The 22,947-nt window shown below is 29.4% G+C and overlaps 1 protein-coding gene across 1 annotated transcript; it reads right to left on the bottom strand.

Moving 5' to 3' along the window:
- Nucleotides 1–579: 579 nt before the first annotated feature.
- LOC125422254 (probable LRR receptor-like serine/threonine-protein kinase At1g53430) lies at nucleotides 580–21,952 on the bottom strand. The gene is made up of 28 exons (XM_060813304.1): nucleotides 21,708–21,952; nucleotides 21,252–21,405; nucleotides 20,812–20,883; nucleotides 19,257–19,328; nucleotides 19,079–19,147; nucleotides 18,679–18,771; nucleotides 18,365–18,424; nucleotides 11,237–11,284; nucleotides 10,032–10,103; nucleotides 9,543–9,614; nucleotides 9,319–9,390; nucleotides 9,157–9,228; nucleotides 8,833–8,904; nucleotides 7,877–7,948; nucleotides 6,981–7,052; nucleotides 6,758–6,829; nucleotides 5,484–5,555; nucleotides 4,898–4,963; nucleotides 4,685–4,726; nucleotides 4,521–4,576; nucleotides 4,009–4,376; nucleotides 3,686–3,908; nucleotides 3,362–3,496; nucleotides 3,128–3,240; nucleotides 2,530–2,746; nucleotides 1,773–2,031; nucleotides 1,391–1,544; nucleotides 580–1,201 (listed from the first exon to the last, which is right to left on the bottom strand). Exons 1-28 carry the CDS (start codon nucleotides 21,832–21,834, stop codon nucleotides 923–925), a joined length of 3,255 nt encoding a protein of 1,084 aa, XP_060669287.1. The 5' UTR covers nucleotides 21,835–21,952; the 3' UTR covers nucleotides 580–922.
- Between the last annotated feature and the right edge of the window lie 995 nt (nucleotides 21,953–22,947).

Here is a 22,947-nt window from a genome sequence, read left to right as displayed (position 1 = left end):
GTGGTGTATGGATATTTTTATGCTTATTTTATTGGCCCTATTCTGTAATATTGGTGTTGGTGTATTTTGTGTATAATTGAAATAAATTTAACTTTGTATGAAGGAACAAAAATCTTGTCACAACGCTCAAAACTTCAAACATTGATATATTAGACCCGCTTCCTACTTGCTAATTAACAGTCATAACACTGGACTACAAACGTCGTTGGCATCACACTTGGTGGATATATGTTAGCACTCCACTTATTTTGTATCTTACAATTAATAAAAAAAAACTTTTATCCATAATCTTCAGGAGATTTCATTTTCTATCTGCAAATTGCATCAGTCGAAAAGAGTGAAAAACCTCTTTAGAGCTACAATGTGATTTGGCAGTTCCACCTGCATCCAAGCAATTGACAAATGTTTGGTTATGAAGCCATAAGATGCAGAACAAAAATTCACATATACTCAATTATATAGACATGAAATTGACGCTATAAACTGGTGCCAAAATTCCAATTACCAATCTCCATATCTTTGATAAATCTTGAGTAGCATTTTTGAAGACAAAAGGAAGAAATTGAGAGGATGGTGAAAAGTAGAAAGTGATAATAAATGACAGCGTGCATTAAAAGGTTTAGTGAGAAACATAAATGATCAAGAAAGCATGTTGTACATGGTAATTGTACATTTCTATGAGAAAGGTTTAAATTCAAATCACAAGCGATTGGATTCAAATTATTTTACAATAGCACAATACACAATTTACTTGCTAACATACAATACAAGGAAGAGCACCAAATGGACCTCACTTCACTTGTTTCTGTCTCTGGTTACTTCTTTAGTCTTTCTTGCTTTCTTCACACTTGCTATCTTTTTAAACTTTCACAAACACGTTCTTTATTTTTTGACACTCTCTGTTTCACAATCACCAGAAAAGCTAGGTGCGTGGAAGCTCTACAACACCATCATCTTCACGTAGAGATTTTAAACAGTTTTGGCACAGATTCTGAGTGGAATCAGGCTTCCAAATATCGTCAATAGTTTTCTCACCTGTCAGAACACTCACAACCTCAGACATTGTGGGCCTAAAACTGGTGGATATATTGATGCACCTCACTGCCAACTTTAGAATTGTCATGGCTTCTTTTTCATCATACCCCACCAAATTTTTATCCACCATCCCACGGAGCCTTCCTTGTGAATTTGCAACAACAACCTGCAGCAAAATTTATGTAATGTTATCAGCTTGTACAGAGATTGAAAACAAAATTCTCTAGCACTTTTTTCTTGCATATACTGCATGAATTACCGAGAGAAATTAAGGCTTAATAAGTGCATAAATAGGATATAAATCCTTAAATTTGACAAGAAAAGGAAAAGGCACAAGTCTGCTTTGTTTGCTTACCTCATCTACAAGATACTCGAGCTCATCCTTGTTCAATTTTTGTTCCGCATTTCTCCTCCCACAAACGATTTCGAGTATAACCACCCCATAACCATAAACATCATATTTATATGATATGGTTCCGTACATAAGGTACTCAGGCGCCACATACCCGCTGTATCATAAAGAAGCATCTTTCAAAATCAACATCAAATAGTATTAGAGCATACTGATAGTCTTAATGCAACCTTTTTATTTTAGAATCTCAATGCAACCTTTTGATTTTGGAATCATACTTCTGTCTCATTTTATTCAAGTAATATGTAATCAAAAGTTATTTTATTGAAAAACTAAGATAAAATATAGAATGTGTCACGGCCTACTACTTTATTAGTTTACTTACCTTGATGCTTCTTCTTTCACGCCCTTATTAAATTGATTATCTTGGAAATCCTCTGCGTAGAGGACTGAATTCCCAAAATCTGATATTTTAGCCTTTAGGGCTCCATCAAGAAGGATATTGGTAGGTTTAATACCCCGATGAACCATCTTCAAACCAGGTCCTCTTGGATGCTCTTCATGCAGGTACTTCAAACCCTTCGCTATGCCAAGGCATATATTATATCTAGCTTCCCAGTCGAGTGTGATCTTGGATTTTGATTCTGCAAATCATTAAGTCATTACTTCAATTCCCAAATAATTATTTTGAGGGAAAAATAAATAGAGCCATTATTTAACCTTAACCAATGACACTTTCATTATCAGTTTCGGTATCCTACAAAAAAAATATATATAAATATATCATCCAGAAAAAAATATGTCTAGAATCATTCAGGACAATGTCACACAACGTGTTCAAGATAATTCTTGTTAGAATTCTCTCCAATGAAAGAATGAGTCATGACCATATATGTATATATTATATTATAAGTCATGTGATTTGGAACAGGATTTTTTTTTTTTTTTTCTGAAATAGAATAAAACACTTTGAGTAATTGCAATTTTGTATATTTTAATCAAATAATCCATAGAAAATGAGATACTTAATTAATTCATCTCTAATAATAAACTCCTATATGATTTTTTTATTTATTTTTTATTTTTTTAAGTATTTGAAGCAAAAAGCTGGAGATATGATAGTAAGTATAGAAAATGCATACCGCCAAACAAGACATCTTGAAGGGATCTGTTTTCCATATATTCGTATATGAGCAAATACATGTTCTTTCCAACATAGACATCAAATAGTTGAACCAGATTATCATGTGCCAATTTTTGTAAGCTATTATAAAATTCACTTTTCGTTTTGTTGATCCCTTCAATCGAATTAATGAAAACCCTCTTCACAGCTACATTATATTCGGGCGTCAGTTGAGCCTGCATCCATTCAATTGACAAATTATTATTTATATTTTATGGAAAAAAAATTAACATTTGTATTTTATATCCAAATTAACATTTACTCAATAGATAAGGATATGAAAATTGAAGGTTGTTCCATGAACCAAAATAGTTGCCAAAAATAATCTCTGACAAATTATTTTGGACATTGAATGAACACATCTAGCAATGTGCAAATAATATAAGAAGTATATATATATATATATATATATATATATATAGGGAATGAAGTTATGAATAATTATGACCATGGATGATTCATAGATCGTTAGGTGTGCCACAGACAAGATGGTATTAATTAGACAACAGTTTTGGTCAAGGACATTGGTAGATAGAAGCTGCCCTTTAAAAATTTACCCTATAAACTGTCCCGGAGCTCCCTTTACCAATCTCCATTTCTTTGCTGAATTTTGCAGTGGCATCTTTTAACTGTTTGAGGGTGACAGGCTTCTCTTGTCCTACATTTATTTCTGTTCCAAACAAAATTAAAAAAATAAAAAAAATCAAAGAAAGTATAAATGATACTTAAACATATATATAATAAATTGATTGTTTGTTACCCTATATCCATAATTTTGTAGTTTATCTTACCGTGAAGCTCTACTTTTCCAAACCAGCCCAATGCCCAAGCCAAAGCCAACAAAAGCAGCGCTGCAAATACTATTGAAGCCAATGTAATCATTGAAATTTCTAAAGGAGACAGCTTCTTACCTTCGATTTTGAACTCTGATTAATGTTAGCCAAAAAAAAAAAAAAAAAAAAATTTATCATTAATGTGAGATTTTCTCAGGTTCTCAATTAAAATAATTTAAAAAAAAAAGTGTTAAAGCTTCTATTTATACAATCAAAATTTCTCGTATGCTCAATAATATTCACCGAAAGGAACATAAACATTAATTTAGTAAGACATTTTACCAGGAGTTACAGTGATGGCCGAAATAAGAGGCCCACTAAAACGACTTCGAAGATTCCCACTAGAAGGAGATAAATCCGCCGTGGACCCTTTTCCAGCCCAGTGCAAGTGGATCTCCAACACACCATTATCAGTAACATTTGCTGTGAGATTTGTTTTTACTACAATTTTATTTGGACCTCCTGCGCTCTCTTTGATGTTGAAATCTGTTAATTGCCTCTCACCCTATAATAATTTACAAGAAGTTCTAATAAGTTCCTCAAAAATTGAAATTGGCAAATTTTGACAACATTACAGAGTGAAAAAAAAAAAATTGGTTATTTACCTGTATATCAACATGGAAAATCCTTTTCATTGAACTGCTATGCTCGTCATCTTCAGCATAAACAATTTCAGCAAAATGAAGTGTGACATTGTATCTACCTTTACGCAAACAAACCCCATAATACTTTAGGGAGGTCGGAGAGAGGCGAGCCTTTTCATATAGAGGTGCGTCAGCTACTGAAATTCCACATTTCGCTCTTTTGATAAAATCACTGGAATTCAAAGATGTTGACAAAAAGCCTCCAGAATTGCTATAAGCCCAGTTTCCTTTTGGGCTTATAAAATATTGTGATGTTTCATTATCAGTGTCATATTGATGCCCATCAATAAATGTTCCCTCACCACCACAATTAATGAACAATGAATATTCTGCAGATCCAATAAGCCCATTCTTTCTTAATCCGAAATTTTAATTTAAGTACTAGGTTGACCAATAAATAATGAAAACTTAAAACTGAAACATTCATCATTAGATCAGCAATGAACATATATTTTAAAAATAAATTAACATACTCATATGTTTCCCTTTAGGACACCCTTTCCCTTTCATCTGATTCCAAAAATTAGTCCTGGAATTTTGACCATCAAATTGTTAAGAAATCATTTACCAAAAAAGAAAAAAAATTTGTGAGAATTTCTCCTATTTATTTAGCACAACAGAGCAAACAATAACCTACATATTTGGCAGAATGGGTTGATTACAGCAATTAAAAAGGTTCCTGCAAAAACGAGGATTAATTAATAAGTTTCATAGCTGAAGTTCAATCTACCCTATTTACAGCAATTAAATTTACCAATGATATCATGTGTGTGTACATATATATATGTATAGAGAGAGAGAGAGAGAGAGGAGAAAGAGAGAAATTTGAGAAATCAGTGTTAATCCTTACAGATTTTCCGAATTTTTTCTCAGTAATTCCGAGTCGAACTTCGAAAAGTTGTTGTTGGAAAGATCTCTGAGATATATAAATACGTGGACATGTAATGACATTAGTTCCCATATTACTAGGACATGAGAGAATAAACGATCCCTTACAACATGTAGAGGGTCATATGCTGATTATTGAAAGCATCAGCATTCTAAAACAAATTATGAAATTTAATTATATGCCATTATGACTGAATTATGCTATTCACCATGTACTGTGATATTGTCATGGTTCATGTTGATAGTAGGCTCAATACTGGCCTCATCTCACTATCTATTTTTGCTATTGTTATGGTGATATCTCATTTAAGAACATTAATAAAGAACTAAAATAAATTAAGTAAAAAAAAATATAATTGCTCTTTAAAATGAAATAAAACTTTATCATTACTCAAACTATAATGGAATATAAAAATGGAGATAAAAAATCATCATCCTAAAAACATAACTTTGTAACATCATATATATATATACACTCTATCTATCTATATATATATATATATATATATGATTACATGGTTTCAAAGTTTTGAATAGTAAAACATTACGTGATCTGACTCCATTTAGCTGCACCAATCCAAGCTGGGATTCTCCCATTAAGCTTATTATTTGCAAAAGACCTGAGCAAAATATTGACCACAGATAACATGATTTATATCCGCAAGAATGTTTGAAATAGAATACCTATCTTGCACAAAATAAGCTCATTAGATATCATGTGATTCAAATATATGCATATAGACAGAGTGATATATACAATGATTCAAAAGTAAACACACACACACATATATATATTTATATAGCATTTATAAGGTGAAGATGCTTACTTGTAGACATCGTGCAGATTCAAACATATGTAGTGTGGATTATGTTTGCATCCACACAATGTCCACAAGTTAGCTAGCGTCCGCACTTGATACATATATATATATATATATATATATATATTTGCTACAGCTGGGAGTTGTCCTTCATCATAACGTGGATACCTAATATTTTTATACATAGGTAACATGTTGCTTAAGTTAAATGTTCACATTATAATAGAAGCTTCTATTATTAACTATTAGATAGCTTTAGAGATTAATAATTGAAATTATATTTATGGTTCATCGAATTTTCAAAAAAATTATTTTTTTTAGTATATCACTAAATTTATATTAAATTACTAATTAATTTTAAATTGTAGTTAGAGTACGATCAAATAGATAACACAAAAAGACCAATATAAGATTCACATATGTATTAAAGCAAGGAGAACCGATCCTATATAAACATATGGTAAAGACTTTATAATATTGTTATGGCAAAGAAATTTTATATGGCAAACTACATTATTTAAATGATATTACATTAAACCTAAATATGTTTTTATTGTTTTAAAAAAATAAAATTTAAATGAGGAAATAACAATGTGCTATAAGATTTGCAAGGGATCTACTGTAATAATTATAAAAGGTTGATTGAATATATTTTAAAACCTTATTAATATACATATATATATATATATATATATAGATATATATTGTTTTTTTTTTCCCTAAATGGCAACAATATGGATGATGTGGCTTGCAATATATTGGATGTTTTGAACTCTTTATGGTGTCTTTACCCAGACACACATACACACACACACACACACACACACACACACACACACACACACACACACATATATATATATATATGGAGAGAGAATTAGTTCATATTATGATGTCCTAATAGCCTATATGAACTTAATATTGAAATATTAAAATCCTAAGATAAGCATGATTATGTATTTATATAATATATATGTTTATACGTTTATGATTTCCCTTACATATAGGTTAAGTTTAAATCATTGGTCAAAAGTTCTGGAATATCACCGGCTAAGTTGTTGAAGCTCAAGTCTCTGCAGAATAAAATTATGTAAAGCATATATTATTAATCTGGAAATTTGACGAACAGATGTTTCCGCTTAAATTAATGCTTGACATTATTAATGAAGCAAAACCGTTTTTTATAGACCTCATATTAAATGGATAATAAATATAATAACTTACAAATGTTTTAATGATGACACATTAAAAAGGTATCTAGGAATTGCACCCGTGATCTCGCAGTTTCTCATTACCCTGTAGAAACCAGATGAGGTTGTGGGGGTCAAATATCATAATGTATATACGATAGTTCCTCGTAGTATATATTTCCAAACTATAGTGAAAAAGGCCTAACAAAAACACAAAAATGTCACCGAAGAATATTTTTTTTCTCAAACAAACAATTCCTTTTTCTAAGTAAAAGAATATACAATTGTTTTTTTTAATTTTTTTATTTAAAATACACATCCCAAAATGCAATGAACCAGTAATTTGGATTAAAAGAAAAATCTTTTTTTTATCATTTTTTATTATCTTTTCTACGTTATTTAATACACAGTAAAATTTTTCCGATATTTTTAAGTATTGGAAAAAATATAAAGCCATTATGAATTTTTTTTTTTTGGTCCTTTTTAAACACTTTTTCATTCTTCAAGCGACTTGTCTTTTTTATTCTTTGAAGAAAATATTTTTATTAGCATAAAAAATATAATTTATTACAATAAAAACTATTCAATGCAAGTTTATCAACATCTATTAAAAATTTTTATATCATTTTAAATAAAAATCTATAAAAGTCTATAGGATTTTTTTTTTATAATTTTGTATACTCAACAAAAATCAATAAAAGTCTGTGATCTTACTAAAAGTCATTTACTTAAAATAAAATGAAAAATCTTTTAAAATTCATATTAAATACACCCCTGATTCTTTAAACTTGTTCAAAATTCTCAATATTTATATAAACTTTTTTTTTTGGTCATAAATAGATAATGGTTTTTTTGTCATAAAGGGATAAATGTTTGCTAACAAATATTTTTCATGCAACACATAGTATAATAATTAATTAATTTACTTACAGATTAGTTATGTCCGATAGGTTTGAAACCGGTGGGAATTGGAAAGAAGAGTACAGCACACCACTTATCATCCTGTAAAAAATAGAACAAATAACCAGGTGCTTGATTTCTAATATTTATTTTTTTATATTAAATTTTATTTTTTTAAAAGATTTTACTTTAATTATGTATAATTGGTTTGGCCTTTAAATAATAGTTAGACTTCTCATATAATCACAGGATTAAAAGAGAAAAGAAAAAAATTGGGTATAACATTGCTGCAATGTTAAAGAAAACGTACATCAAATTGATAATTGTTCCAAACTATATTAAGTCTTGGGATTCCACCCAAAAAGTTCAACCGATTATACTCTTTAGACTTTCCAAACTTAGCCAATGAAAGACTAGGTTAGTATACTTTAACACAAAGTCGAAAACTATTTGTAAAATGAATTTCATTTGATAAACTTTTTTTCTTTACGTCACTATAAATAAGTACTGTCGTTGCCATCCATCATTCATGTATGTTTGATTACTTAAAAGTGTCACCTGTTGCTTTGATTTTAACTTAATTCTACATAATTTTTTTATTTAATGACATATCAAATAACTATAACTTTGAAAAAAAAAAAAAACATAAAAATAGATCGTAAAACCATTTCAAACTATTTTTTAATTTTTTTGGTGTTTTTTTAATCTCCTACGCTTTAAATTTGTAGTAAAATTGAAGTGTTTAAAAGACTTTAACTAACACTTATAATTATCATTTGAAATAAATAAATTACATAAAATTAAGTATAAAAAATCAAAAAACAATGTTTTAACAAATAACACCTAAAATGTTACAAAACAAGTTTTTTTTTTCTTTTTTCTTTTTTTTTTATTGTCAATAGTTACCAAACAAGTTATAGATAGCATTTTATCCACCAAAAAGAAAATGAAAAGAAAAAGTTATTATAGCATGAATACAAACTTACAGATCACTGAGACCTGACAAATTAAATATTTCTGGAGGTATCCTGCCCGAAAAGTCGTTTCCGTAGAGCAAGCTGTATGCATGATAAGTGTAAAAAAAAAAATATTTAGCTAAATTACTGTCATTAAAAAAAAAAATTCAATTTTATATAATAAAAGTTTCTCTTTCTTTTTAATCATTAGATTATTCAAATTCACAACTTCACCTACAAAAGAGAATGTAGCATTGTTATTAGATTGTTTCTGTAAAGAAACATATCACAAAAATTTATAACCAATTTTAATTAACAAGTTAATTAATTAATTAACCATATAAGAAAACTTACAGAGTGCTGATAGAAGTCCAATTAGTAATGAAGTCGGGGAAAGGACCAGACAACGAATTCCCAGATATTGAACTGTATTGACCAATCAAGCGTTTCTTAAATGTTAAACTTAATTAGGCTAGATTATATGTGAATTAACTGTGGAAAAGCAAATTAACTTACAATCTTTGGAGGCCCGAAAGTTTGCCATAACTCTTTGGCAAAGGACCGGTGAAATTATTGGATTGCAACCAGCTGAAGTCACATATTCAAATTTATATATAAACATATGCAACTTCTCACTCTCAATTTTGGTATTTTGGTATTTTTAACACAAAAAAAAATGTTTTTTTTTTTTCTAAAGTATATTTACTGAATTAAATATGTTTTTATGGACATATACTTACAGGGATGATAGTGAAGTCAAATTTCCAAGTGTCGCTGGAAGAGAACCATTGAGGTTATTCTCACCCAACTCCCTTCCATAATGACAATATTGATCTTGTGAGAATGATTTAAAATTGCAAAATTTATCACTTGAACTACTGGTACTGCATTATGTGTGATTGGAAATGCTTACCTGACTGATTTTGAGATACAAAATGTCAACCAAGTTCATTGACTGAGCATTTTTATTTATTTATTTTATTTATTTATGTTCATATTTTCCAATTAAAATTATATATATGAATTTTGTTATTTATCATCAGTAATAATAAATATTAATGGAACATTGCTGATATGATTAATTGATAGTATTTAATCATGAAATGATTATTTATTTTAGAAAATTAAATTGAAAAAGTAAATATAATCATTTAACTTATCAAAAGGATATTAATCCCATTGATAACTATTACGTGACATGATAGCATTTTATATATGTATAAACTTACAGGGATGTAAGGAACTTCAAAGTCCCGAGACTTGCCGGTATGCCTCCACTCAACCGATTGTATGATAAACCACTGCATGTATGAAATAAACATATTTAATTAATATTCTTAATATAATTTTTTATTTCATTTTCATTTTAATTATAAAGAAGTTAAGTTGTCATATTTTTATGACGTATCTTTTGTTATTTTTCTTTTATGGTTTTCAACTACTTTAATTTTTAAAATTGTAACAAAATTAAAACTTATTTATTTATTTTGTCTTAAGAAGTGTGTCTAGTTTATAACTTTGCCATCAATTTATTTTTTATTACCAAAGCAGTGAAGATTAAATTTTTCTTTGAAAGAAATTTATAGGAAAAAAAAAAAAAGAAGAAAATTTAACCCATAATTTGGTAGATGCTCTAACTTGGACTACAATATAACAAAATACAAATGTTGTGTTTTTGTATATGCTTGTATTTCACACACTATAAGTTTAAAAATAAGTAAACATTATCATATGATCTAATGCCCCTCAAAAAAAAAAAAAAATCCCAATATTAACAACTCCTTAGAAAAATTTCCTAGGTCCACTACTATGCTCATATCAGATCAAACTGAAGGCTTCATTATTAGTGTCTAAATCACTTCAAGAACTGGAATTTAAAATTTGATTATTGATCAAATATGAGTTTAGTAATATTCTAAAATTCTACTTAGGCAAAATAAATATTGTGGGACCTAGATGACCACAAATAAATTTTTAAATCTCAACTCTTAAATAAATTCAAGAGTTAAAAATGAAGTTTCAATAATAAAACCATCCATTGATTTGATAAAAACCTAGTTGTGTGTATATATATATATAATCAAACTCAAATCAGGTTTTATAATATCAAGACTAATATCAAGACTTCCTTTTTCAACCATTGGATTGTATAATATTTAAAATTATATTTATTAATAATCAAATTCCAACAAAGTTTACATTCTTTAAATAAAATTTTAGTATGTTACCTAAATCCTTATTTGATCATTTTTTAAATTTTAAATTTTAATTTTTGATGTAATCAAGCTAATAAAAAAAATTTGATATGAGTCTAACTTATATATATATATATATATATATATATATATATATATATATATATATATATATGTATGTATATATACACCTGTAAATTATGAGGAAAGAGATAGCTAGCTAGTCTATCAAAACTTACATGGAAAAGGTTGAGCAGAGAGAATCAACAGCGCCCAAGCTTTCATTCCTGAAGTTGGAAGATTATAGATGTTGGGAAAATCAATAAGCAATTTTATTTTAAAAATATTCGAATAAATTGGGAAAAAGAAGTTTAAGAAAGGAAAAATGTTCCAAAAGTAAAACCAGCCTAACCCCGTGGTAATATGCTAATCAAATTATAAATCCCTTTATGATCCCTGAGCTATTATGTTTTTGTCACTTTAGTCCAATCATTTAATTCTATTTTATGCTTGATGCTTAAGATAAAATTAGTGATGCATATTGTGAAAAAGTAAAATTAAATTAAACAAAATAATTTCTAAACATATATAGTATGAGTTACTTTCATGATATTTATTTGCGAAATTTTTTTCATCATACTTATTTATCAAAATATATGATTGGACTTATTTAACAAAAAAGTAATCATTGAGGGGGTAATGTGAAGGCTTTTATAATATAAAGGGCAAATTACACAAAAAAAAAAAAAAATTATTACATTTCACGAGTATAAAAATGTAGTTACCCTTAAAAAAATATTATTTATCGCTATTGATGGTTACCATTAATAATTCTACAGGTCCACAAGATAATTTATTTATAAAAAAAAAATCTTAAATGCACCCAATCCATTATTTGCATAACAGCATAGCTCCACAATGATGATTATTAACAGTGATAAATACTAATATTCTTTTAAAAATTAAGGTTAGAAATACCTTACCACCCATTAGTTTGGACAAAGTTCATTTAGGTTTACTATCAAAAAAAAAAAAAAAGAAAAAAAAAGGTTCATTTCAAGGTTTCTAAATATATATATATATATATATATTGCATTTGATACCCTCAAAGTTCTAAAAGTTATTTATTTTTAACGAAATCATTAAATATTAATGGTTTAATGAATGTTTGCTAAATTAATAATCTCTTTTAAACAATAAAAAATTTCCCTGACTCAGTACTTGAACCAATGTAGTAAATTAATAACCTCGCTAATTGCTTAAAATAATAATTCTTGACCTAATAAATATATAAATTAATATTACTTATGTATACAATAAATAAATAAATAACACATAACAATTCATAATACATAATACTAAGGAACTTTTGACCTACAGCTTCTATTTTCCAAATTGAACTTTTTCTCCAAATATGCATATAAAGCCTTTTACCTTTTCTTTGTACCTAAAATGAACTCAAACTCGTTCATAATTTTCTGAATTCCAACTCATTCATTATCTTTTACAATTCACCCCACCACACACTCACATATCCATTCTCTTATTAAGGAATTTTTTATCGAGAAGTTATGGAAAAATGTCCCACCAAAACAGTATGGCATTTATATAAATTTAAACATCACATTAGATCATTTAGTGGGATGTTTTCTCGAACAATCTCATAATAAAAGTTGATGAATAATAAAATATATATATATATATATATATATATATTTTTTTTTCGTTTTGTAGCAAACAATTAGTTTATATTACTTTTTTTTCCAAATATACATATAAAGTCCCTTTTCTTTGTACCTAAATTGAACGCAAAATCATTCTTAATTTTTCACAATGCAAACACACACATATGTATTCATTCTCTTGTGGAGGAATTTTTTGTCAAGAATGTATGGGAAAATGTCCCACCAAAACTAGTATGACGATTATATAAAATTTACACATCGCATTATATCATTTAGTGAGATGTTTTCCGGGACAATCTAATTGTAAAAGTTCATAAATAATAAAAAAGATACATATATATTTTTTCATTTAGAAGCAAACAATTATTTCTATATTACTAATGCTTAAAAGACCTTTTCTTAGTTGCAAAAAAATATATAATTGTCAACCAGATCATATGATCACCGTTGATGTGCATATTTATAAGTCATACATATATCTTGGTTATATATATATATATATATATATACAAGTAGTAAAAATATAAAAAAATTTTGAATTAGTAAATATTCATTTATCAATAAATAATTAATCCGTCAAAAACAATATTTTTTCTTAACATCATTTTATAGGGGTAATACTCATGTTATATTCTAAATCTTTTTTCTTTTATTTTTTAAATTTGTAATCATTAACTCAGCTTAAATTATTTAAAAAAACACCATTTAATTTAAAAGAAAAGGAAAAAAAATAGAACTTAAGGTTGAAAAATGGATGAACCATAAGAAGTCCATTAGTAACTTTTAGAAAATAGAGGGTATCAAATGCAAAAACAATAATATAAAAATAAAAAAGATTACAAAAATATAAAAAAGGAACCAAAAAATAGAAAAACGTAACAAAACAAACCCCAACATGAACTTTTCTCAAATCAAAGGGTAGTTAAAATGTATTTAACATTTTAAAAAGAGAAAAAGAAAAAAAAAGGCAACACTAGTTTTTTAAAAACTATTTATCTTTTCATAATTTTTTTTTCTGAAAATTGTGTAAAAATGAATATATATATATATATATATATATATATCACAGCTAGGCACAATCCTGTAGTTAATGATGAACTTCAAATTATTCACAAAGAAAAACAAAAATTGATGAACTTCAAATTCTACCATTCCTAATTGGAAATATTTTATATTTTTATAAGGATTTTCTTTTATTTTTTTATGGTACATTTTAAACAGAATTTCAAAAACCGCTAGGTCCTTATAAAATATATGTTCATTTTTTTTTTTTCGTGTCTAAATTGAAATAGCCATGCAAATTTAAATGCAGGGTCTTGTTTTGGTTGGAGAAAGTGTAACACCCCGTCCCGAATCGCACCGGAATCCGTGCACGTTGACCGAGGTTGACCGTTGACCGTTGACCGAAGGGGTCAAAAGTTGACTTTTTGACTCGGTGGGAATTTTGAGTTGACTAGGGTACCGTGGCGAAGTGCACGATGCCACGAGTTCGTAGACTGGTAGCACGTCGAAAAGGGAGCTACGGTTTGAAAGTTATGGACGAAACAAGTTGCGGTCCAAACTGTCCAAGGGGTGCCGGAGTTGACTTTTTGTTTATGGGGAATTGAGCTTTGACTCATGCATGGTTGTGAAGTGCTCGTCGATACGAGTTCACAGACTAGCGGCACGCTCAAAACGGACATCCGGTTAAAAAGTTATGGACGTTTGAAGTTTACCGGATACCGTATTATTTTAATATTTTTGGGTCGTGAACAGTGAAATGCCACGTGTCAGCTTCTGAGTGGTCCACGTGGCATGAACAGTGTCATACAGGGTTTTAATTTTGAAAAACTCTCGGGGAAGAGAGAGAAAGAGAGAGAAGAGAGAGAAAGAGAGAGAGGAGAGAGAAAGAGAGAGAGAGGACCCGCCGGCCGCCGGCCATTTTCACGTTTTTCCGGCCTAGTTACTGTACACGCGCCGGCCAGCCAGATTGCCCACCTCATTTCCGGCAAAACCTCCAAATTTCACGGCGAACGGCCGCCGGACGCGCCCGGATCGGACGTTCGAAGTTTGGCGGCGATTTTTCCCCTCCACCGCCGGCCACCGCGAATCGGCACTATTCCGGCCGATATACAGTACACGCGCCATACACCCAGCATCCTCTCCTCAAGTCCGGCCTACCCACCAAAAATCACGGCCATCGGACCACCGACGCGCCGGGATCGGAGCGTTTTCCGGCGAGGGGTCGAAAATCTTCAAACGGTGATTTCTCCGCCGTCCGACCTCCGTTTTGCTCACCGTCGGTCCCGTTGGATTGCTCTCCTCACGATCTACAAATCTGCAAAATTTCACAGCAAACGGCCACCGTCGGAAATTACTGTTCCGGCGACGGTTGCCGGTGACGTGGCGGCCCGCCGGAAATTACTGTTCCGGCGAGAACCCAAAAATTTCCGGCCAGCTCCAGTCTGCAGTGTTCGACCTCCTGAACCCAAATCCGACTTCCGTTTCCACCAATTCGCGACGGTTTGGGAGAATTGCGGAGCCGAAACCCGAAAAGCTTCCCGATAAAATTCAAACCCCGTCGGGTACGATCATCGGAAATTAAGACCGGATCTGTGATTAGCATCACTCGAGCTTCGATTCGGTATATAATTCGTAAATTTTAGTTATCGTTTGGTGTTCGCTCCCCGGGTACCCAGTTGGGGATTACCCGAATAAAATATTAATATTTGTGGTTTTGGTACTGTGGATGTTTTAGGTGCACGTGCAAGTAGCGGAGTCGATCCTGCGGAGGATCTTGATTGAGATACGTGCACAAGGTGAGTGACCCACCTTCAAATTAATTTGGGGAATTTAATTGATGAATATATTATGTGTGAATTAAATATTTGGAATTTAATTTCTATGTGCCAAATATTTATTGGATTTATTGTAGAATTATTTATGAATTTATTGGATTTAAGAAAATGTGCATTTTATAAAAGTATGCCATGTGAAATTATTTTATGGATTTGAGGATTTTGAAATTGGTGTGGTTTTAATGGTAAATTGGGTACGATTTGATTTTCAAATATTTCAAGGAAAATATTTGGTTATGTTGGTGATTTCAATTTTTATGAAATATGCCCATAAAATATTATGGGATTTGATTATGATATTTCGAGAAATTATTTATGCTTGGAAAAAATGTGGATATTTGAATTGATGGATTTGGGAGTTGGTGGATTTGAAAATCATGGGATTTATGGTATTAATTATAAGGAAATTGTGGAGAATTTCCCGGTTCAAGCGGATGGATTATGCCCGCTATGTTTATGAAAAATGTGAAATTTGTTTTATAATTTAAATTGTGGATTTTATGATTTTTAGATGCACCGTGCACGTACTGGTGTTCTGATTATGTGATATGGTATATGTGATATGGATATTGTGCACACGGATATGATTAGCGCGCAGGTGGGTGTGAGTAGCGCGCGGTTGATATTATGAGGGTGTTCTGGGGATGCCATCGGAGAGGGCGGCCACCCCCCTTTGGCCGGGACACCAGGTTAGCAGCGGCGCAGTGGGACGCCACGCGACCGTATGCCGGTTTCTTTCTATAACCTCCTGTCTGGCGGTACCTTGGGACGCTGGGTACTGTTGGCGCCACTGGTATATAGTGGGTGCATCAAATGATTTTCAAAACTGTGTTTTAAAAATAAAATGTTAATGAAAAATATAATTGTTACCGCTTCTGGTATTTAATTGATGTCTTGGTTTTCGGGGAATATGGATAAAGGGTTTTGTGAAATTGTTTTAAAAGGGGAACCTTTCCAACTGAGTGAATTGTAAGGGTTTTGAGAGAAAATATTATTTCCAAATAATTATTATTTATACTTATTACTGTGATATTATATGGTATAGTAGTAGGGTCGCTCACTGAGATGATTAGCATCTCACACTCTTAAATTCCGTTCCTCTAGGTACCAGGTTGTCGGTGTTCACTCGGAGCGGACTTGATCTTCCTCGCTGTTTTAGTTCGGCAGTACCCTGTTATTCTTTTATTGCAGTTGTAATATTTCTTTCACTCTTGTTGTATTTATTTTGCACTGGATTACTGTATTTATTTTTTTTTAAGTGCTGCAATTTGTGGAACCAATTTGTAGTTTGTGGGAGGAATAAGGGGATATTTTTGAGTTTGTGTTTTCAGTGCAGGTAAATTTGTGGTAAGTAAATCCCTTAGGGGAGGTGCTGCCGGATTTTCCGTTGGAAGGTTCGGTGGTATTTCCCTGGGATCAGGGCTGTCTAGGGTTCCGGAGGAGGAATTCTGGACGGGTCCTGACAGAAAGGCAGTGTTTTCCTCTTTTATTTTAAGTTGAGAAAGGCAGTGTTTTCCTCTTTTATTTTAAGTTTTTTTCTTTGTAAAATTAATTAAATTAAATTACTGAAAATATATAGTATTTTTTAAAAATATATATAAGTTTTGAAAAATAGAAAGAAAAAAAAAGTACCAAAAATCTCGCCAACATGTTTATCATATGACAATGTGACTATTATTATTTTTTGGTTGAAAAATTAAGATAACCTAACTATGAATAAATGAAAAATTAGATCACTAAGTGTAGCTAAATACAAACTATTTAAAAACATTACACTTCAATACTTTGTAATCTTAGTAGACATTTTGATTGATATTATTTTTTTGGTTGAAAAATTAATATAACATAAATATGAATAAGTGAACAATCAAATAAATAAAATATGGGGAGATATAAGTTATATTTGACATTTCATTATTTGATAAATATTTTAATAGACTTTTTATGCTCTAGTATTATTCACAAATCACTTAAAAAATGGCAACTTATCACTTAATAAGCATATTGATAGACTTTTTGATACCTCTAGTATTATTCAATCTAAGCAGTGTTTGACATTTCATTATTTGATAAATATTTTAATAGATTTTTTATGCTCTAGCATTATTCACCAATCACTTAAAAAATGGCAACTTATCACTTAATTATAAGTATATTGGTAGACTTTTTGATACCTCTACTATTATTCAATCTAAGCAATGTTATAGAAATCAAATTGTTTGCTAAATTTATTTACTCAATACTTGCAAATTAAATGACCGAACAATTTGTAATTAATTTGTTATCATGTTTATGCTATATGAATTTTACAATCACTAATATATAATCATGTCATTTGCTATATTATTTGATAAATAATTTGTTGTCCCTTATACTGCTAATTTTCTCCAATGGTTCATAATTGTTGTTCATTAACTAAATTACAATATATTAAAATTTTTCATTAAAAAAATTTTTATTAAGTTTTTAATTAAAGTTATATGTCCATCAACCGTTAGACAAGAAAATTTAAAAGTTTATATGATGGTTTTCCAAAGAAAAGTTAGTAATATTCTTAATTTTGTCCAGCAACCACTCTCCTACAATAATTAGTTTAATTTATACTTTAATTATTTGTAATACTAGTACTGCAATTTAAATATCAAAAACCAATTAGTTATTTGTAATGGGCCTTACGGCCATATGGGCAGCGTAACAAACAGGAAGCCCGATCCCTCACAATCCCTTTAACCCCAAAAGAGGCTTGACAGTTTGCGAGTAAAAGTTCATGTAACAGCGTGCTACAGATCAATCACAAAAGAAATTTAGGAAGTTGACGTATATAGAATAGACTTCAGTGACTTACACTTCTATGTTTCCCAGGGATTCTGGTATGGGCCCTTCTAGTTCGTTCATTGATAGATCCCTGCGACAAAGTTTTTGTTATTTAAGAAGACTTTAGAAATGTTATTAATTTATATATAATTACATCATTTTTAAAATATAATAACAAATTGTTCATTTATTTATATTTAAATTAACAAAATAATAACACATTATTTTACAATGCAATGTTAGTAAATTTTTTGTAGACTTACCTGTATCCTCAGTACTACCTAAAAGTAAAACATAAATTAGAAATTCAAATAAAATCAAACGTAAAAACTGAAAAAGACGTACAATTTGAAAGCAGCACATAGATGGGTATCATTGTCGTCAAAACTGCTGGGAAAACCGCTGCTTCCAGATAGGAAAAAGAGCCGTGTAGAGTTTCTATTGCGGAGAAAAACATTTAAATTTTGTAAATTTTATGCTCAAAACTAAAAATAATAATAATAATAATATTAATATTAATTAAAAAAAAGGCTCTACTAAAACCACAAAATAAAATTTTGCATCAACGTCTTTTTTGTACATTATATTCCTTTTGATTTACTGTAAATTTTTTAGCTTATATTTTGATATATTTTATCAACATTACGGATCGTTGTATATCTTTTAACATATTTATTATCATTATTATTACTTTTTTTTTTATTTTCACACATTTCACATTTAACAAAGCATTAAAAAGACTTACGAAACATAAGGATTCAAATTCCCAAGACTACGTGGAATTTCCCCAGTCAATTGGTTATTTGAAAGATCTCTGGAAGTGCATAAAATTCCGTCAGCATTTTAGTTTTCCAATCAATTAATTATTTTATTTTCGTCTTTAACAATAAATTTAATTTTCTTATACTAAATTACGCACTTACATAATGTAGAGACACGTCAAAGTTCCCAACTCATCAGGTATTCCACCATAAAGTTTGTTGTTAGAAAGATCGCTGCAGATCGACGAAATATATAATTATTATATATATGTACATTTGGATAATACATTAAATATAAGCTTGACTAGATCTTTAATTGAGGACCTTCAAAAATAGGTACTACTTTTTTTTTAAAATTAATATAAAAATGGGTATTAATTAAATTCTCCAAGTTTATTACTCTTTCATGATATTTTATAGTCATCATCTCAATATTTTATATACAATAAACATATATAAATTTATATTTAGTCATTTTCCTATCAAAAGTATCATGATATTTTTCCATCAATCTCTGTATTATTAGTTATTAAATTACTTCAACAGTTGAATTTTAAAATTGTTTTGGAGGACTATAAGAGTTTGTAAAATATAGTAAAATCCGAATCTACAACTTTATACATATTGATATAAAAGATATACTAACTAAATCAACCTTATTTGACCTTATGTATATTGTTAGATATAAAATATAGTTTAAGGTCTTCAAATCATACTTAGGTAAATAGTTATTTATAAAAATAAAAAATAAAAAATTGATAATTTTTATTTATATATTTGGTAAAAATATTTACTTAAAATCAAGGTTTAGCCAATGTTCAAATTTGATAAAAATTAATTAAATGTTAAATTTTATAGTTTATATATTTTTAGCATGTGACAATAAATTTAAATTTAAACATGGTAAAATTTCATGAATCAAATAAACCTTTAATTTGAATTTTCTTATACATCGATGGAAGAGACCTTTTATGAAGAAAACAACCAAAAATATGAAATATTTTCACCAAACTAAGATGCGAAGCAAATTAGGAAAGACATAAGACTAAGATCCTAAAAGATTTTCAAAGATTCTTCAAAAAAGACTTTTAATCATGAAGATTCTATTCTAAGATTTAAACAAAATTCCACGATTAGGGTCATAGAGAAAAAAGATTCCAAAAGAGATTTTAAATTATAAAGATCCAAGTAAAAAATCTTTTGAAATTTCCATGGAATAGAGAAACTCTTCAAACCAAAGGACTGTAATAATAATCTCTTCTTAGAAAATAATAAGGAATAAAAGGAAAGTTATGCCAAATAGTGGTTTATAAACAACATATTGGTGTTCATGAAATGAAACAAAAACAAAAGTTATCCCAAAAAAAGTTTATAACATCGAGTAAATAAAGTCGTAGTTATAGAAAGAAACAAAACTAAATGTTATAAAATGTAAAATTTTCTTTTAAAAATTAATTATTTTAGAGAAAAACTAAACTAATAAAATATTTAATTAATAATCATAAATAATTTTTATACAGATTAATATGGAATGACAATTTTAAAATTGAGAATATATTTATATAACTTAAATTTAAATTTCGATAACATCAATTATTCTTAGTACTTTCAAAACATGACAATTTAATAGTAGATTTGTAACTTCAGTCAAACAATATTGCTTTTGATAATTTAATATTATAAGAAGCCAAAAGAAATCAATGTGGTATATACGTACAGGCTTTCTAGATACGTAAGGTTGGCCACTTCAGCAGGAATTATTCCGGTCAAGCCTCTATTGCTCAGCGAACTGCGTACATGACAAAAAGGAAAATGATGAATAATCAAATGCTAATTAATTAACGAAGGGTTACTGGGTAAATAAATGAAAAAACTAAAAAATACTCTCTCTTTCTCTCTCTTTCTCTCTCTCTCTCTCTCTATATATATATATATATGTATTATATAGATTTGGATTTTCAAAAATTATTTTGAAAATAACGATTAAATTTAGATATGAATAAATGCTACTTGTTAAAGGTTTCAACTTTTTCAATTGAATTTTCAGTTTTAAAGTATTTATTAAAGTATCACTTATAGCAGGTACTATAATTGGAATACATATTTTCCACGGGACCCTCTATGTCTAATATTTATATGCATGCATGTATTATATACATGGCAACGATGTGGCAAAGGGTGGAACTGTTGTAGCTGCAGTCGCAATACACGCCCGCTTCATAAGCAGCGGCAGTGTTGTTGCAATATTGGTCCGCAAAACGTGGTGGTGGTTTCAAATCCAACTTTTCTGCTATTATGCCCGAAGCTGACACTGCATGCACGGCAAACATTATTTTATTGTCGCTGACCTCTAAAAATTTTTTTACCCAAAAAAAAAAATTAAAGTACATTAAGCGTTGAATTTAAAGCATTAATTTTTTAATATCATAACCATGCCGTCCAGTTTAGACAGAAATATTTTTGATTTTTTAGTTTTTTGTATAAAAATAAATGAATATAATTATTTAAAACAGTTGAATCATACGTTATGTCAAACATATATAATCCAACAGCTACACGTAATTACACTCATTTATATTCCATGATCAAAACTAAATATCAATTAGTACGTACCATCATCATCATTCAAGGTCTGAGCGACAACCTGAAACTTGATCAGTTGGGAACTCAGCAGCCAAAGGAAGAAGCTGAGGAGAAAATTAAATTTAGTAAAATGCAAGAGAGAAGGTTCACTACTCATCTTCAGAAAGAATAGTCAGTTCCGGTGAGTGAGTGGTTATCAGCTTAACTAGCAATTTATCAGCACTAATCCGCTATATAATGAAAATGAAACCCTCCCTTTCGGTTTGTTCTTGACTACTAATTCCCACAAAAAAAAAAAAAAAAAAAAAAAAAAAAGAGATGGAGACGGAATAAAGAGCATAAAAAAAAAGATCTAGATGCGTGAGACAGAATTTTGATTAAAATTCGAGGATAATATTGTCTAAAGATTTCCAACCTCTACTTTTAGCCAAAAGAAAAAAAAAATAAAAAATCCAATCTATATCGGTCCTACTAAAGTATTTGTTTTATAATTTTTTATGCTTCTCTTTACGTTGGGAGACTGACTTAAAGTACACAAACCTAGTGACGTAAGTAGTTGTCAATGAATTATCTTCAAAAACAATAAATAATAATAAGAAAAAAATTTTCACCAACAACAGCAACAAAAATAATATTATCGACATTATTGCGTTTCAAATTATTGGATATTGTAGCTTGTATCATATACGTATATATATTTTTTCCTTAAGATTTTACATCTTGAATTACTCAAAACTTACATCATAGATTCTTTTGCATTTTCTGTAAAAAATTTAACCGAAATAGCACACGATTAACACGTAATTTTAGTACAGAAAGCAAAATGGGCGTTTTTGCAAACAATTTCTTCAGTTATTTTTACAGGGAAAAAAGTAGAACATAATGAGCTTATTATCTGACTGTCTCTGTTCTCTCTCCGAAGCTTTCCACTATGCTCTGCTTTACTCTTTCCAACATTCCCTCTTCTTCTGTCATCTCCACCCCACAAAAATATTATATTATTACTTATTTTATTAGGCAGAAGAAATAGAACAAACAGAGTGAGTCCAACAGACTCTTCCCCCAAGATTAAAAGTGATATTGCCACGAAACCAAAAGCAAAAACAAAAAAGAAAAGCTTATATAAAGCAGAAAAAAGGAGGCCCTTGGTTTCTTCCTTGCGGTCTCTGCTAATTATCTTTTCCTTGCTTTTACTTCTCTTCTCTTCTTTATTTTTGTTTTCATTTTTATTTTTTTTTAAACCTCTCACTCTTTCCTTCTCGTTGGAGAA

The sequence above is a fragment of the Ziziphus jujuba genome, chromosome 1, assembly GCF_031755915.1.
Source record: "Ziziphus jujuba cultivar Dongzao chromosome 1, ASM3175591v1".
Classification (NCBI taxonomy): domain Eukaryota; kingdom Viridiplantae; phylum Streptophyta; class Magnoliopsida; order Rosales; family Rhamnaceae; genus Ziziphus; species Ziziphus jujuba.
Note: the sequence above shows the minus strand (reverse complement) of the source record. Positions and strands in the feature narration are given on the sequence as shown.

Excerpts from the sequence above, each read along its gene's own strand:
- LOC125422254 (XM_060813304.1), bottom strand. The coding sequence starts at position 21,834 with ATGAGTAGTGAACCTTCTCTCTTGCATTTTACTAAATTTAATTTTCTC. Across the intron at positions 19,148-19,256 it reads TTGACGTGTCTCTACATTAT|AGATCTTTCAAATAACCAAT; the intron begins GTAAGTGCGTAA and ends ATGCACTTCCAG. Across the intron at positions 3,497-3,685 it reads GGCCATCACTGTAACTCCTG|AGTTCAAAATCGAAGGTAAG; the intron begins GTAAAATGTCTT and ends AACATTAATCAG.